General features: G+C 34.5%; 1 protein-coding gene across 5 annotated transcripts in view; it reads left to right on the top strand.

The window, feature by feature from the left end:
- The window catches only part of ZNF236 (zinc finger protein 236), a 78,178-nt gene that overhangs the window by 36,929 nt on the left and 27,697 nt on the right, over window positions 1-13,552 (top strand). For all 5 annotated transcript variants that reach the window (XM_071456213.1, XM_071456206.1, XM_071456202.1 and 2 more), the window contains exons 13-22: window positions 384-528; window positions 2,831-3,091; window positions 3,342-3,592; window positions 4,218-4,319; window positions 9,212-9,363; window positions 10,510-10,616; window positions 10,741-10,892; window positions 11,009-11,221; window positions 11,759-12,038; window positions 12,507-12,610. In XM_071456213.1, coding sequence (XP_071312314.1) covers window positions 384-528; window positions 2,831-3,091; window positions 3,342-3,592; window positions 4,218-4,319; window positions 9,212-9,363; window positions 10,510-10,616; window positions 10,741-10,892; window positions 11,009-11,221; window positions 11,759-12,038; window positions 12,507-12,610 — 1,767 coding nt within the window. The remainder of the gene's footprint in view (window positions 1-383; window positions 529-2,830; window positions 3,092-3,341; window positions 3,593-4,217; window positions 4,320-9,211; window positions 9,364-10,509; window positions 10,617-10,740; window positions 10,893-11,008; window positions 11,222-11,758; window positions 12,039-12,506; window positions 12,611-13,552) is intronic.

Genomic DNA, 13,552 nt, shown 5'->3' with positions numbered 1-13,552 from the left:
TATTACTTGATATAAATGGATTAAATATCATTTGCTAAGGTCGAGGTTGGAAGGAGAAGATATTATTGGATCAGCAATGAATTCATAACTGTCAACTTTAGGAAAAGTTAATGCTTATTTTAGACAAGGCTGCTACTGTAGTGAGGTGGACCTGTGGATAGAAGAAGAACTTACCATTAAAATACCACATACAGTATAATATCTATAATGCTGTATGTATGCATAATTTTAAGTAAGTGCTGAAAACATGCACATTTTCTTCATATTTTTGGATACTACAAGTTTAGTCATGCTTTCTTTTCAAATACTAGCTCTTCAGACTATTGCATCTTTGGAATAACTTTACCAATCAATTTTTCCTATTTGTGTGTTTATGTATGCAGGTCTTATCCAGCCAATCCCGAGGAATAGCCAGGTCTTCCAAAACTATTTTAACAATAATTTTGTGAATAATGCAGAGAGACCATACAAATGCTACTATTGCCATCGAGCCTATAAAAAATCCTGTCATCTTAAACAGCACATCAGGTAAAATAAACACAATCAAGAAAGGAAATATATGCCATAACAAATTTGTGGAAAGACATTAAATTTATATAGTATTCACTGAAAAGACTTTTTTTACTATCTCTTAAACACTGAACCAGTGATAATTGATTTTTTTTCTTGTTGAGTTGGAGGAGACTTTGGACTAACTCATGGCTCTTTGCAGTTCTAGCAGTGTAAGTGGTTGTGTTCAATGTGCAATTTAGTTTACTGACACTTGGATTCTTTCTTCCAAAACTGTGTATAGAAAATAAAAAGCATTGTTTGTGAATTCTTGTGGTAATTTTGTAATTGCATGCTCCAGATTGCCTGCTTTGTATGTAACTCCTATTTTTTGAGACAGAAATTTGCCTTTTGTTCTGTATAGAAAACCTAAAAGAATTGGAGCTTAAGCTTACATTGTAATTGAGTAAATATTGCTGGGGATCATTTTGTTCCTTGAGGCTCAGTTCAAGGTCTGTGTAGTCAGTGCTTGTTAGAACCACAGTCATGGAGTCACAGAAGAATTTAGGTTGTAGAACCAGTGGAGGTAACTAATCCAGTCTTGTCTTGAGAAGAAGAGTAGCTTCAAAGTTAGATCGGGTTGTGTTTTTACAGGCAGTTAGATTTAACATTTAGTCAAGGTATGAAACAGTGCTCTCTGACTTACAAACTATAAACAACTAGAAGAAGAAATATGAAAAAACCCCACCAAAGATGGTTACTGGAATTTAAGGGAAGAGTCCATACAAGCAGGTGGCAATCTGCTTGTTTCTGCAGTGTAAACTCTGTACTGCTTTCTCACTCTCTCTAGCTCAGATCACAGTGAGCTCCTCATACTCTCTTTAAAAATTAAGTTCTGTATTTTTAAGTTCTCACATTGCCTGGAAACAGTTCTTGGGTTTTATATGCTGTCTTAACAGGAGGAAGGGAAGCTTTACACTATCCCATCTTTTCTTTTGTAATATCCTACCTAGATTTCTCATTGTCTTCTGTAGACACATTCCAGATGGATTGATTTAAATGAAAATAATTTTGAATTATACTGAAAATGCAAAAATAGGATATGGATACTAATCACCTGCTGCTGTGTTTCTTTGATCTTTCAACTGAGTACTGAGTGAAGCCTGGCTTTGTTTAAGAGTTGTGGAGGAATTAGAAACTTTTTCTTGTCACATGTTTGCTCTTTGTAAATTGGCATTGCTGTTATTAAATTGCTTTGCTTGATAATTTTGTAGACAGTGTGTCCTCATGGAGTAGTGCTGATCATTGCTTACAAAGCTTGTTTTCCCCTCTGAAAAAGAGGGAAACTTGTAGTAGGGGTATTTTCAGTAGAGCAGTGATTGTGAATAGTGTGTCAAATAATCCCCCAGGCACACCAAGGAAGGTTAGGATACCCTACTGCTAATTATTATCATGTGTGTTCATAGCAAAAGAGTAATCTTAATGTCTGTTATATACTTCGTTATGGTCTCTGATGTGGTGGTTATAGACTTCGAAGGTTACTGTAATCATAAGCTATCCCTTACTTTTCCTGATTTTATTAAGCCTTGCTTCTTTTATCTTCTATTTCCTAACATTTCCATTGCCATCTTTCTAGCTCTCTCTTGGGATGCTGTAGTTGTAACCCTTAAAATTCTTGTTGCATTCCATTTCATTTCCTAACTTTTCCTTCCATCTGTTTTGTATCTCAGTGTAGTCCTAAAGGGAAACTCCTCTAGCACCTTTGGGAGGAAGGATGTAGTGAGTGCTATGTACTTTGATAAACGAGAAGCTTTCCCCACTTGAATATTTTTTTCACATAGCATTATGAGAGACAGGTTTTGCCTTGTTTGGGAGGTATTTGGGATGGACACAGTTCTTTTCCCAAGAGTTTTGTTGTTAAGTGTAGTGGTAGTATGTATAAGGAGAACCATGTCTTTTCCTCCAAACTTCTGTGGACAGTTTGTTAGCTGAATTGAGGAAAATACATGTGAGTAATAATATACTAGTCTTAAGAACTACTGCACCATCTGGAATGGATAAATTAAACCCAAATATTGTGATGGAGACAAAGTACGATCAGAAAAGGAGATTGGACTGTACAACATAACTAAAACTACTCAGATAGTATTGTTTTTAGCCCTGCCAGGTTGTTTATAACTTAATAAACTTTAATTTCTGGCTTTTCCAAGTTGGGGCCTCGTCCATCCATACAGCTGTCATGTTAGTTTGGTTTATTTCACTAATTTTAAAATTGAGTCCTTTAATAACTTTGTAAATCAAACGTTTAAATCTATTTTAACTTCTGCTTTTTCTTAAAAAGGTCTCATACAGGTGAAAAGCCATTTAAGTGCTCTCAGTGTGGAAGAGGTTTTGTGTCAGCTGGAGTTCTGAAAGCACATATTAGAACACACACTGGATTGAAAGCTTTCAAGTGTGTTGTGTGCAACGGGGCCTTCACTACTGGTGGCAGCCTCAGGCGACACATGGGGATCCATAATGACCTTCGACCATATATGTGTCCCTACTGTCAAAAAACATTCAAAACATCACTCAACTGTAAAAAACACATGAAGACTCATAGGTATGCTTGCAATTTTTGTATAAGTCTTCCAGTGTAATTCAGCAGCCATTCCTTAAAGATGCTTGGAAATGCAGCTTTGCTGTGTAGCAGCTGTATATGTTTGAATAAGGTTTTTTATTTATGGGTAGCAAAAGTTAGGTACCTTTGCAGGTATAGTAAATTGTGGTGTACAGTAAAAATAAAAAATTGTTCATATAAATAGGATAAATGTTAACTGAAACCGTAAAGACTTTCTCACCTTACTTTGTAGATATGAACTTGCACAGCAACTTCAGCAGAATCAGCAGTCTTCTTCAATAGATGATTCTACAGTACATCAGGAGAGCATTCATGTTTCTACACAAATGCAGGTGGAGATTCAAAGTGATGAGCTACAGCAGTCAGAAACTGTTGCAACAGATCAGCAGGCTATTTTAGAGTTAGACCAGCAGCCAGTAGTAGGCACAGAAGAAACAGCACTAGAACAAGAATTGGCTGATCAGCCTTTAGAGCAAGATGAGGGTGAGTATTTGAAATATGATAAGGTTTATAATGAGGTAAGTTTACAATTTCTCAAATATTTGCTTCTTGACAGGAACTACAAAAATACACGAACTAAAGGCTACTTACTGTATACTTAAAATATATAGTACAGTTTCGTTCATTGGTGTTTACATTTACTATTAAAGTATAAAAAAATTAGGATTTGCACTCTTTAGTTTTTGCAAGCAAAACTACTAAATAAATATAGGAAAAAATGATCCATCCACAAAACCTTACCGTGTCAGTTCTCTGACTATTAAAAAGCACTGCCTTATAGGCTACTTAGAAAGTAATAGCTGTGGTTTGAGGTGAACGTTCCATGTTCTAATAGTGGAATAAAGTATCTTAGTTTTGCTTTGCTCTTTTTCATGGTGCAATGAGTTATCAGGTACAACAGGGGAATATTAATAAAATGTACTAAACAAATATTTAAATACCTGTTTAGCTAATAATTGTTTGGTTTCTTTTTAATGCGAATATTTGGATGACTGTAAAATATGGGGGTGTTGAAACAACTGAAATATACATTTAATTACATCTTTTTTTCTTGATATTTTTCCCTTTTCTTTCCCCCTTTTCCCTCTCCTTCCTTTCCCCATTTCAGATAGATTTGTGACATCCCAGCATGCTTTACAGGAAAACATCACTCAGTTTGAACAACAGACTATAACACAGCAGCCATTTGATCAACAGAGCTTATCACAAGGTTAGTAATAAATAAAGGAGGTAAAAAGTAGTTTTATAAATCTGGCTTGACAGCATAGCTATGATAAACATTTTTAAAGTGGGTGTCTGCAGTTAAAGTAACTGCAATGCAGAGAACTTGGAAAAAAATTACCATTCTGAAGCTATACTTGGTAGAATATTATGAATACTTAATTTTTTTTTTTGCTTTTATGAGCCGATGTCTAGTCATTACAGTATGGGTTTTATAGTCAAGCATATATAATATTCTTTCCTTGATTGTGTTTGAACTTGCTGTGGCAGTAGGCAGTTTGCACAGGTTTCTCCCTTGGTATACATGCTCATAACTTGAGATGATCAGAAACACGGTCTTAAGATTTGAGTGAGTAGCTACTGGGATTTTGGGATTTTGGGATTTTCATTTTGGAAAAAGACAATGCAAAATATAATCACATAAAAATCATACTTTCACCTATGCACAATGCTTTCTTTATATATTATATAGAGCAATGAAACTAGCAAACTAAGAGATTGTAAGCACTTGGAAACTATTTTTCTCCCTAAAATACAGAGAAATATGTGTAAGTGTGTGTAGCCTGCAAATAGTAAAGAAATGACTGTCTTTTTTGCTTTTCACAGCTGGATTTCTCGAATTGTTACATAATATGAAGCTACTAATTTTGTTTTGGGGTTTTCTTGGTGGTTGTTTTGGGTTTTCTGGCAGGGGGGCTGTTGCTGAGGTGGGGAACATTCAAGGGGTTTTCATTTGTTTTGATTTGGAAATATCGCTGGCTTATCCTTGATCTCCTTGTTTCTCACTCCAGGAAATAACTTTCTGTAGTTGATAACCAGTAATTGGTATTCTATGTGCACAAACTTCTCTGTTCTTAGTTTCATTCCTTTTTAATTGTATAGTATCATTTGTAAAAACTTAATTGACTGTGGTAAGTTGTATCACACCGTGAAGAAATAGTATAATTTGCCAATTTTAATTCTCTAGGTTGTGCTGCTTTGTGTGTAAGGAAAAGAAAATTAAAGTCTCCACCTTTATTAAACAAGACTGATCCAGATCCTCTTAAAATACTATGATTATTTTCATTGGTTGACTTTTACAGTTTTTCAAACTCTCTGAATGAGAAGACACTATGGAAAAAAAAGCAGCCTTTTGTTCTACATTATTCTGAAGAGTGGTGGTGGTTTTTATTTGGTATTTTTTAATGGCTCCTTAGAATTTATAAATAAGTGACTCTTGTTTTATCATCTTATTTAAGCTTCAGTTTCTGTGTATGTGTATCTTCTGTGTTATGTAACTATCAAATGATTTCTTGGGGAGGGGAAAGACTCCTAGAACGCACAAACCAATTCTTTCATCATCAGAAATCTAGATTGATCATCAATATGTTGTAAAATTGGTTCAGAGAAGCAGAACATGTGTGGTGTGGGTATTTTAAAGTCTCATTTGTATAAGACGTCTCCTATTCTACTTGGAATCTCATCCACAGATTCCCAACTCTTTGAAGTTTCCTTGAAGATCCTGGAGCCCTTCAAAATTTTTGAATTTCAGGTAGGTAAGCATTTGCGCGGATGCATGCGTTAAATTGGTCGACCCTCTCCCTATGTCTGCATCTGTGCTTCATGCTCCTAATTCCTTTTTCCTATCAGCTAGGCAGAACATTCAAGCTTAAAACACTGTCTTTTTTTATTCATTGTATTTATAGGCTGTATTCTTGATTAAATATTTTGATTCAGTGTTTATTAATAAAATTATGTAGGAGTTTAAAAAAAAGTCTTTGAAAGGTTGCTTGATTTTTCTTTTTCCTTTTTTGAGGGAGAAACCCCAACTTTGCATTTTAGACAGATGAGGGTAATCTCTAGGTCTGCATAGATCTGGCAGAACTTTATTTCTTCTTTCAGGTTTGTTCGTAATACTTCTGTTGAATTTCTTGTTTATTCAGATAGGTTATTTTCTTCATATGTTCAGACTTGTAAAGAAGTGCAGATCCTATGAGGGTGCTACAGTATCAAATGATTAATTTGAGCTAGATTTGGAGGCTGAGGAAAAGGACTTAAGTTCTTTGTAGTGTATTCATCTTCATTTGAAGACTTTTAAGTGAATTCAGAACAAAAAATGTGTCTTTCATCTGAAACTGTCTTTGGGTTACCTGTCAGCAAATGTGTTTTCATATAAATGATATCACCTTTACTTCCTTTAAAAGTGTCCCAGTAAGCATGGTTGAATGATAATTCAAATAGTGGTGATAGGCAAATGATCTTGAAAAACCAGTAGTCCAAATGCTGTTAGTTCTATAGCCCATAGACACATACCCTTACCACCAGAATGCTATTTGCTTTCCTAAGAAGCTGATCTGCAATCTCAGACTTAAAATACTGATCTTTCAGTAACTGTTTACACATATTTGCAGTCAGTACTGTCCAGCTGGTTGCCTTTGCATAAGAAGCAAACCTGCAGAACAAGTAATTGATAGTCACTGATCCCTGCTGAGATGCACATGTTCATGTCAATGTTTATAGTGTTAGAGTTTAGATCTGTTAGTAAAGGTGTGAAATTTCTTCTGAATTAAATATTGTATTTACTACAAACTATCATAGTGTTGTTTTCTCATTCTCACATGCAAGACACATCTTTCTATGAGTAAAATGATTTCCAGAGTATTCTGTTTTTTGCTGTGTTTTGTTAATATTGAAGATAAAAGGTTGGATGCTGTCCTAAAGCCGAAAAAATCCCAAGCTACACAAATGATTACTTGTACTGAAAACTACCAAATCCAGTTCCAAGTTTAGAAGACTTTGTAGTAAGAGGCTGCCCTTACACACAGCTTAAGGTACTCTCTGTTCCTTTAAGATTGATCAAAAGCTTCTGGGAAACAACAGTGATGAAAAGAAGAGCAGAAAATAAAGGCTGTGAAATTTCTTTCTCAGACTGAATGTCTGGGTTCTGGTGTTTGGTGGTGTGGGGTTTTTTTAGTGCTGTTCTGTAGAAATAGTATGGCAGTAGCAAATGCTTTTAGAATGCTCAAAACTGTCAGATCTTTATTAAATTTTGAGAGGAAATTGGCCCTTATGCTAGGAATTGAGCAAAATGGGGATGCATCGTGTATATTCTTGTTACAGCTTTGGTTTGTATTTATTCCCAAACTACTTTCAGAAGTAGCATTTCTTTCTTCAGTTTGTTCTCAAATCTCAAGTACCTCTACATTCAATGCTCTTCTTGGGCATTTTTTATGATCCTGGGAAATTTTTCAGAATCTCAGTAATTCATTCAAACATTGTGAAATGAAATAGGTCATAGTACAGTAACTTCTTTTTTCCTTCTTAGCTACTAAAATACACCTACTGATTAAAAAAGAAATTTCAGGTTTTTACATTGTATATTTAGTAGTTGGTTTTTTTTAATATAGGTCATGTAAGTAACATCACTTTGCTTCAGTTTCTTGAGTCTTGTTTTTTTGTATTTTCATCCTATGTAATGGGAACGTCATTTTTCTATAAAGACACTTCAAAAATTAATTTGAGAAGTAGAAATTAGCAGCCCTCTTATCAATGCAGAAGTTTTCATTGCTTTCTTCTGGCTACTTTTTTGTCATTTCACAAAAGCCAGTTGAGGTACAAGGTCCAGCTTTTAGGATCTTTTTTTCTTGTACTCTTGTGGTACTTCTAAGAGAGAGAATAATATGCGTGTTTCAGCATTAAGTTTGGTGACTTGTTATGACCTGATTAATAATGCTTTCAAGATTTACTTACATTTGTGAGTTTTCATTCTATGATGGAAGCAGTAGCATACAAATAGGGATTTTTTTCTCTACTGATTACAATGTTCTTCTGCTGTGGAAAGTGTCTTTGGGAACATTTCTGCTTAAACTCAACAGATCCAGGTTTTTGTTTTACTGTTGCTCAAAAGCATTCTTTAAGCATTGCTTTTTGGCCTTTGATGCTGTGATCATCTGATGTGGGTTTGTTTCTACCCTGTGTTCATAATCTTCACCCTTTTTGTCCACTAAAGGCAAACTGCACAGAAGTACTGAAATTGCTGCCCATACATTAATTACTGATACTTGTGGTTTAATTTTTTTCCACATGACATTATGGGTTATTTTTTAATACTGGAAGTATTAAGATTTAAAAAGGTTGGTAAAAGGACATCTCTAATAGCATCAAAAACCACTGTAATCTGAGCTGTATTTCCCTGGCTCTCAATAATTGGTGCTATCATGTCATTCATTGATTTAGAAAAGATGATTAAGACCTGCTATTTCAGGAGAACAAACCAAATAAAAATTTCAGGGTTTTATACCAGAAATGTGAATAAAAATGTGTTTATTTTTTTACTTTGCAGTTTGCCTTTGAGAGGCTCTACTTTACTATTATCTAAAGAGTGGGGATATGTGGAGGAGATCCAAAGTAGGAGAAAATGGGGTTACTTTATCAGAAACTGGAGTTCTCCTATTGGGTCATCTCCTCCACTCACCCGCCATCCTCCCCACTGAGCTTTGCATCCTTGTGATCGGCTTCCAGTGTAGTTAAGGGAGCGTGGTACCAACGTGGATAAAGGGAGATGGGTCAACCTGTTTGACACATGCATGCTTACATACAAGAAATTCAAAATTTCAATGGCTCTAAGGTAATTGTGGCACCCTGAAGGAACTTCAAACAGTGTTTTTCTGTGGAGGAGATTTTCCAATAGAATTCCAGCTAACGGTAAGTAACCCTGTTATGCCTATTATGTAGATGCCAGAAACTTGTGTGTGTTTTGATGCTCAACAGTGAAGAGTACAACTGTTACTATATGGTAATGCTACTTATTCTCTTTTGAAGGTAGTCTTCAGAAAAGTGTGGTGTTATTCAAAGTCCAAATCAGTGTATTTTACACGTTTATGACTGTTTAATTTCTGGCAGGTTTTACTGTGAATGACAGCTACAATCAACAGAGTCAATTTCCAGCTGTACAACAGCTGCAGGATTCAAGCACACTTGAATCTCAGGCTCTTTCAACGAGTTATCATCCACCAGCCCTTCTTCAGGTTCCAAATACAGACACTATTAATGTAGTAAGTACTACTTGAAGGCAGGATTAATTTTTCTGTGTTCAGTTGTGACTTCCTTGCACTGTTTCATTGGGTTATTAGGTAAAACAAGAAGTCAGAAAAGTTTTGCTCATTGCTTAAAGCATAAGCTAGATTGCTTATGGTTAACAACTGGAAATTGGAAACGTGAGGAGAGGATAAGTGCTTTGACTACAGTTCTGAAAAGGAAGTGCATGTTTTGATGCTCTAGACTTAAAAAAATACTATAACATTGGATTGTGACTTTAAAACTAAGGAGAGGATATAATGTTATGAAATAATTTAACATTATTTCATTATATTCTCTTCTAATTATTAAATCTATATGTTTATAGACACATATGACCAAGCAATAAAAAAAGCATTACAAGTCTTTAAGTCATCATTCATGGAGCTTGCATAATGCAGTGTATGATGTTTTTGCATGCTTCTCATTTAGTTAAATTTTTAAAAGGGCTCAATTGCTAAAAATACAGTTTAACTATAACTTTTATGACATTAGAAGTACCTAGCATGAAGACAGTCTGTTGTAATGTATTTACCAAGATGACTTCTAGGAATTGCTGTCCCTTGAAGCTTGTTTGCAAAGTGCAGATGTTGTCAGAGAACTGATGTGGATTTTAGGATCTGGAAGAGTTTGAGTCATTTCAGCCTACAGGCTTTGGAATTTCTTTGTCTTCAATTTTGAAATTTCTTGCTCTCAAGGATTATTCTCTTGTGCCTTTTACTTACAGGAATGTTCAGAAAGCAGTGAAATTTGTCAGCAGCACTGTGTTTTGATGCTTACTCAGTATTTAAAATGGCTGGTCTAGTTTTAAATTTAACTCCTCAAACACTAGAAAATGTAGACAATTTAGATACATTTTTGTGGAGATTCAGGGAAGTGTAAGTGTACTGTTGTGTACTATTGTCTGTTTATTCCAGTTCAGTAGCTGAACATTTTTATGCTTTCCTTCTCATTATGGAAGAGTGAAGTATTACATTGCATTCTTAATTTCCTTTCAAAATGCATGAAAGCATAAATTTAATTACTTGTGTTGACTGTAAATGCTGTAATTTTTTTCTTGCCTATTTGTGAAACTGTATTTAAATGCTGTGTTACTGAAATTCACTTGAGGCTTTGATTTTTAGACCACTCGCTTGATGCAAGACCAGTCACCACAGGAAGAACTTGAATTGCACACACAAAGGCCTCATTTTCTTGAGGATAATGAAGATCAAAGTAGGCGTTCATATAGGTATGTTACACTTCTAGCTTTTGTCACAGAATTTCCTGAATGGCTAATTATTAAATGTAATTATTATGTAATTATTATACCTAATAATTACATGAAACTAACGAAAACTATTTTCTTCTAATAGATGTGAATATTGCAACAAGGGTTTTAAGAAATCCAGCCATTTGAAGCAACATGTACGATCACATACTGGTGAGAAACCTTATAAATGCCAACTCTGTGGCCGTGGTTTTGTTTCCTCGGGAGTTCTTAAGTCACATGAGAAGACTCATACAGGTAAACAGAGTATACCAGCTCTATATTAGCTTAACCCATGTTTGGGTTTTGTAAATGTCCTGTGTGAGTAAACTTAAACAAATAGCATGCTACTTATTTGTTTCTGTTACTTTAAGGAGTTAAAGCATTCAGCTGTAGCATTTGCAATACTTCCTTCACAACTAATGGCAGCCTTACGAGGCACATGGCAACTCACATGAGCATGAAGCCTTACAAGTGCCCATTCTGTGATGAAAGCTTTCGAACAACTGTTCACTGCAAAAAACATATGAAAAAACATCAGGCAGTCTCCTCAGCTGTAGCAGCAGCTACAGATGCAGGAGGAGGAGGTAAATGATTTCATTTTTACTTTTACAGTCCTTACTACATAAGAAATACAGATATTATGGTGTATTACATGAATGCTATAACAGGAATGGTACAAAATAACCTTCCAGCATAGATTATGTCTGCTGTTTAGAGCTGCTGAAATCTCTCTGTTATCTGAATTGTTTAAATAAACTAGTTTCCAGGATCTGTTCAGCACAGTAAAGGTATTGTATGTAACATAGCTATTTTACTAAAGTAGATCTTTTGTTCTGTATTACTTAACCTGTGTTAGTTATTATAAAGATGAGAATTATAAATCCAGCTTTTTTTTTAAAATGAAGTACAGATATGAGTAGTTAGACCTCTAAAAGAGATTAAAGTCCATAATAGTGCAAGTCCAAGCACAAAATGTAGTGGCTGTATGTTTAATAATACACTCTTCTATTTTTTGTAATTTCAGCTGACAGATTAAACTGAACAGAAGTGTGATTTTTATTTTGGTTTGATTTTTTGTTTGTTTGTTTTTGTTTGGTTTTGGTTTTTTTTTTACTTAATAGTTGCATGTGTTGAAGATGATGATGAAAGCTCTGAAAGAACTTCCAGAAAATCTCGTCCTGGTGTCATAACCTTTACAGAAGAAGAGACAGCAGAACTGGCAAAGATTAGGCCTCAAGAAAGTGCCACTGTTTCAGAAAAAGTTCTTGTCCAGTCAGCTGCAGAGAAAGACAGAATTAGTGAGATGAAAGATAAGCAAGCAGAACTGGAAGCAGAGCCCAAATATGCCAACTGTTGCAGCTATTGTCCCAAAAGCTTTAAAAAACCCAGTGATTTAGTCAGGTGAGGAATGAAATATGTTCATATGTTTTTAATTTGCTGAATAGGAAACTTTAGGAATTACAGTTTCATGTAACTCTTTATGCCCAAGTTGAAATTTGACTAATATTTACATAAATTTTTCTTTTTCACAGTGGTTCAAAAATGTGTCAAAATGTTACATATTCTGAATATGACTAATCCAGTTCTTTGATATTTATTTGCCTAGAGTATGAAAGTTATTATTATTATTATGATGAAGTTTTAGAATAAATTAGGTTTTTTTTCTCTAATACTTGCATATAAAAACATGTAAAAATCTTTTCAAGAAATTTCAAATACTTTAATCTTCTTGTTCTGCCTAGTCTGCCTAGTGTAATGCTAGTATAAGTATTTAATTTATTAATAAAGTTAATAAGATAGAAGATAAATATTTGTACAAACTGACATAAAAGTAGAATTTCACTTGTACATGTATCCTGGAATTATTAGGCATGTTCGTATCCATACTGGAGAGAAGCCGTACAAGTGCGATGAATGTGGGAAGAGTTTCACTGTAAAATCCACTCTGGATTGTCATGTTAAAACACACACAGGTCTGTAAGGTTTTGCATGTCTTTGTTTAGAAGCTGTTTGCTTTCTTGACCAGCTGTTTAAGTACAGATTTTGCAGAGAATGTTATGTTTCACTGTGATCTAGTATTTGGAGCTGTGGATGGTGATGCTAGGGGAAATTTGGTACTTGTGACACCATCGAATGAATTACATCAGAACATTCTGAATAAACCATGTTATTACAGCCTTCTGTTGGCTTCTAAAGCACAGTCTTAGCTCATGCTAAAAACTGTGTATGTAAGTGTCCTGAATATGTTCATGTCAGATCTTCTGCAGCATTTCAATGATAAATGATTTTCCTGAGTAAGAAGGTAAGAGTTGAGGCAACCTTATATAATTTAGAGGTTAAAAAAAAAAACCCTATAAACATTAATGTTTGCACTGCAACATAAACTGGAAAATAAGAGTATAAAAATTTTGAGCATTCAGCTGTTTGAATCTTGCAAGTTGAATGTAAGTCTAAATATTTGTAATATTTAGATTTTTAGGGTAGATTGTTTGTATTCCTGAGAGAGGTCTGATTTTGATAGTAGTAGCTTTCAACTACAATTTTGTGTGAAGTAAAAAAAGCTTTTTCCAGTCTTTCATACTTGTTTTCTTCTTAGCATTGAACTTCTGTAATAAACCCAGTCCTGAACTAATTACTTTCTAAAACTGTCTACAGTTTTGTTACGTTTCATTATGATCTGTTTTCAAAAACAATAAAAAACAAGATAGAAAGCTTTTAATGCTGTAATGCATTATTATTTTGCTCATTGAAGCTCCTTTTTCATTTTACTGTATTTGTACTTTCTACTGTTGTTTAGTAAGAAATAGTACTTATGTTACATGAAATTGTGTAGGTCAGGACAGACAGTAGCAGATAGTAAGGATAATGAAAGGAACAAAGCAGGGATTGTGTCATGTTACACCTCCTGGTTCAAG

The sequence above is a fragment of the Agelaius tricolor genome, unplaced genomic scaffold (genome assembly GCF_023055355.1).
Source record: "Agelaius tricolor isolate 1412-34295 unplaced genomic scaffold, bAgeTri1.0.p SCAF_2, whole genome shotgun sequence".
Taxonomy (NCBI): Eukaryota; Metazoa; Chordata; class Aves; order Passeriformes; family Icteridae; genus Agelaius; species Agelaius tricolor.
This window is presented reverse-complemented; position numbering and strand designations above follow the sequence as displayed.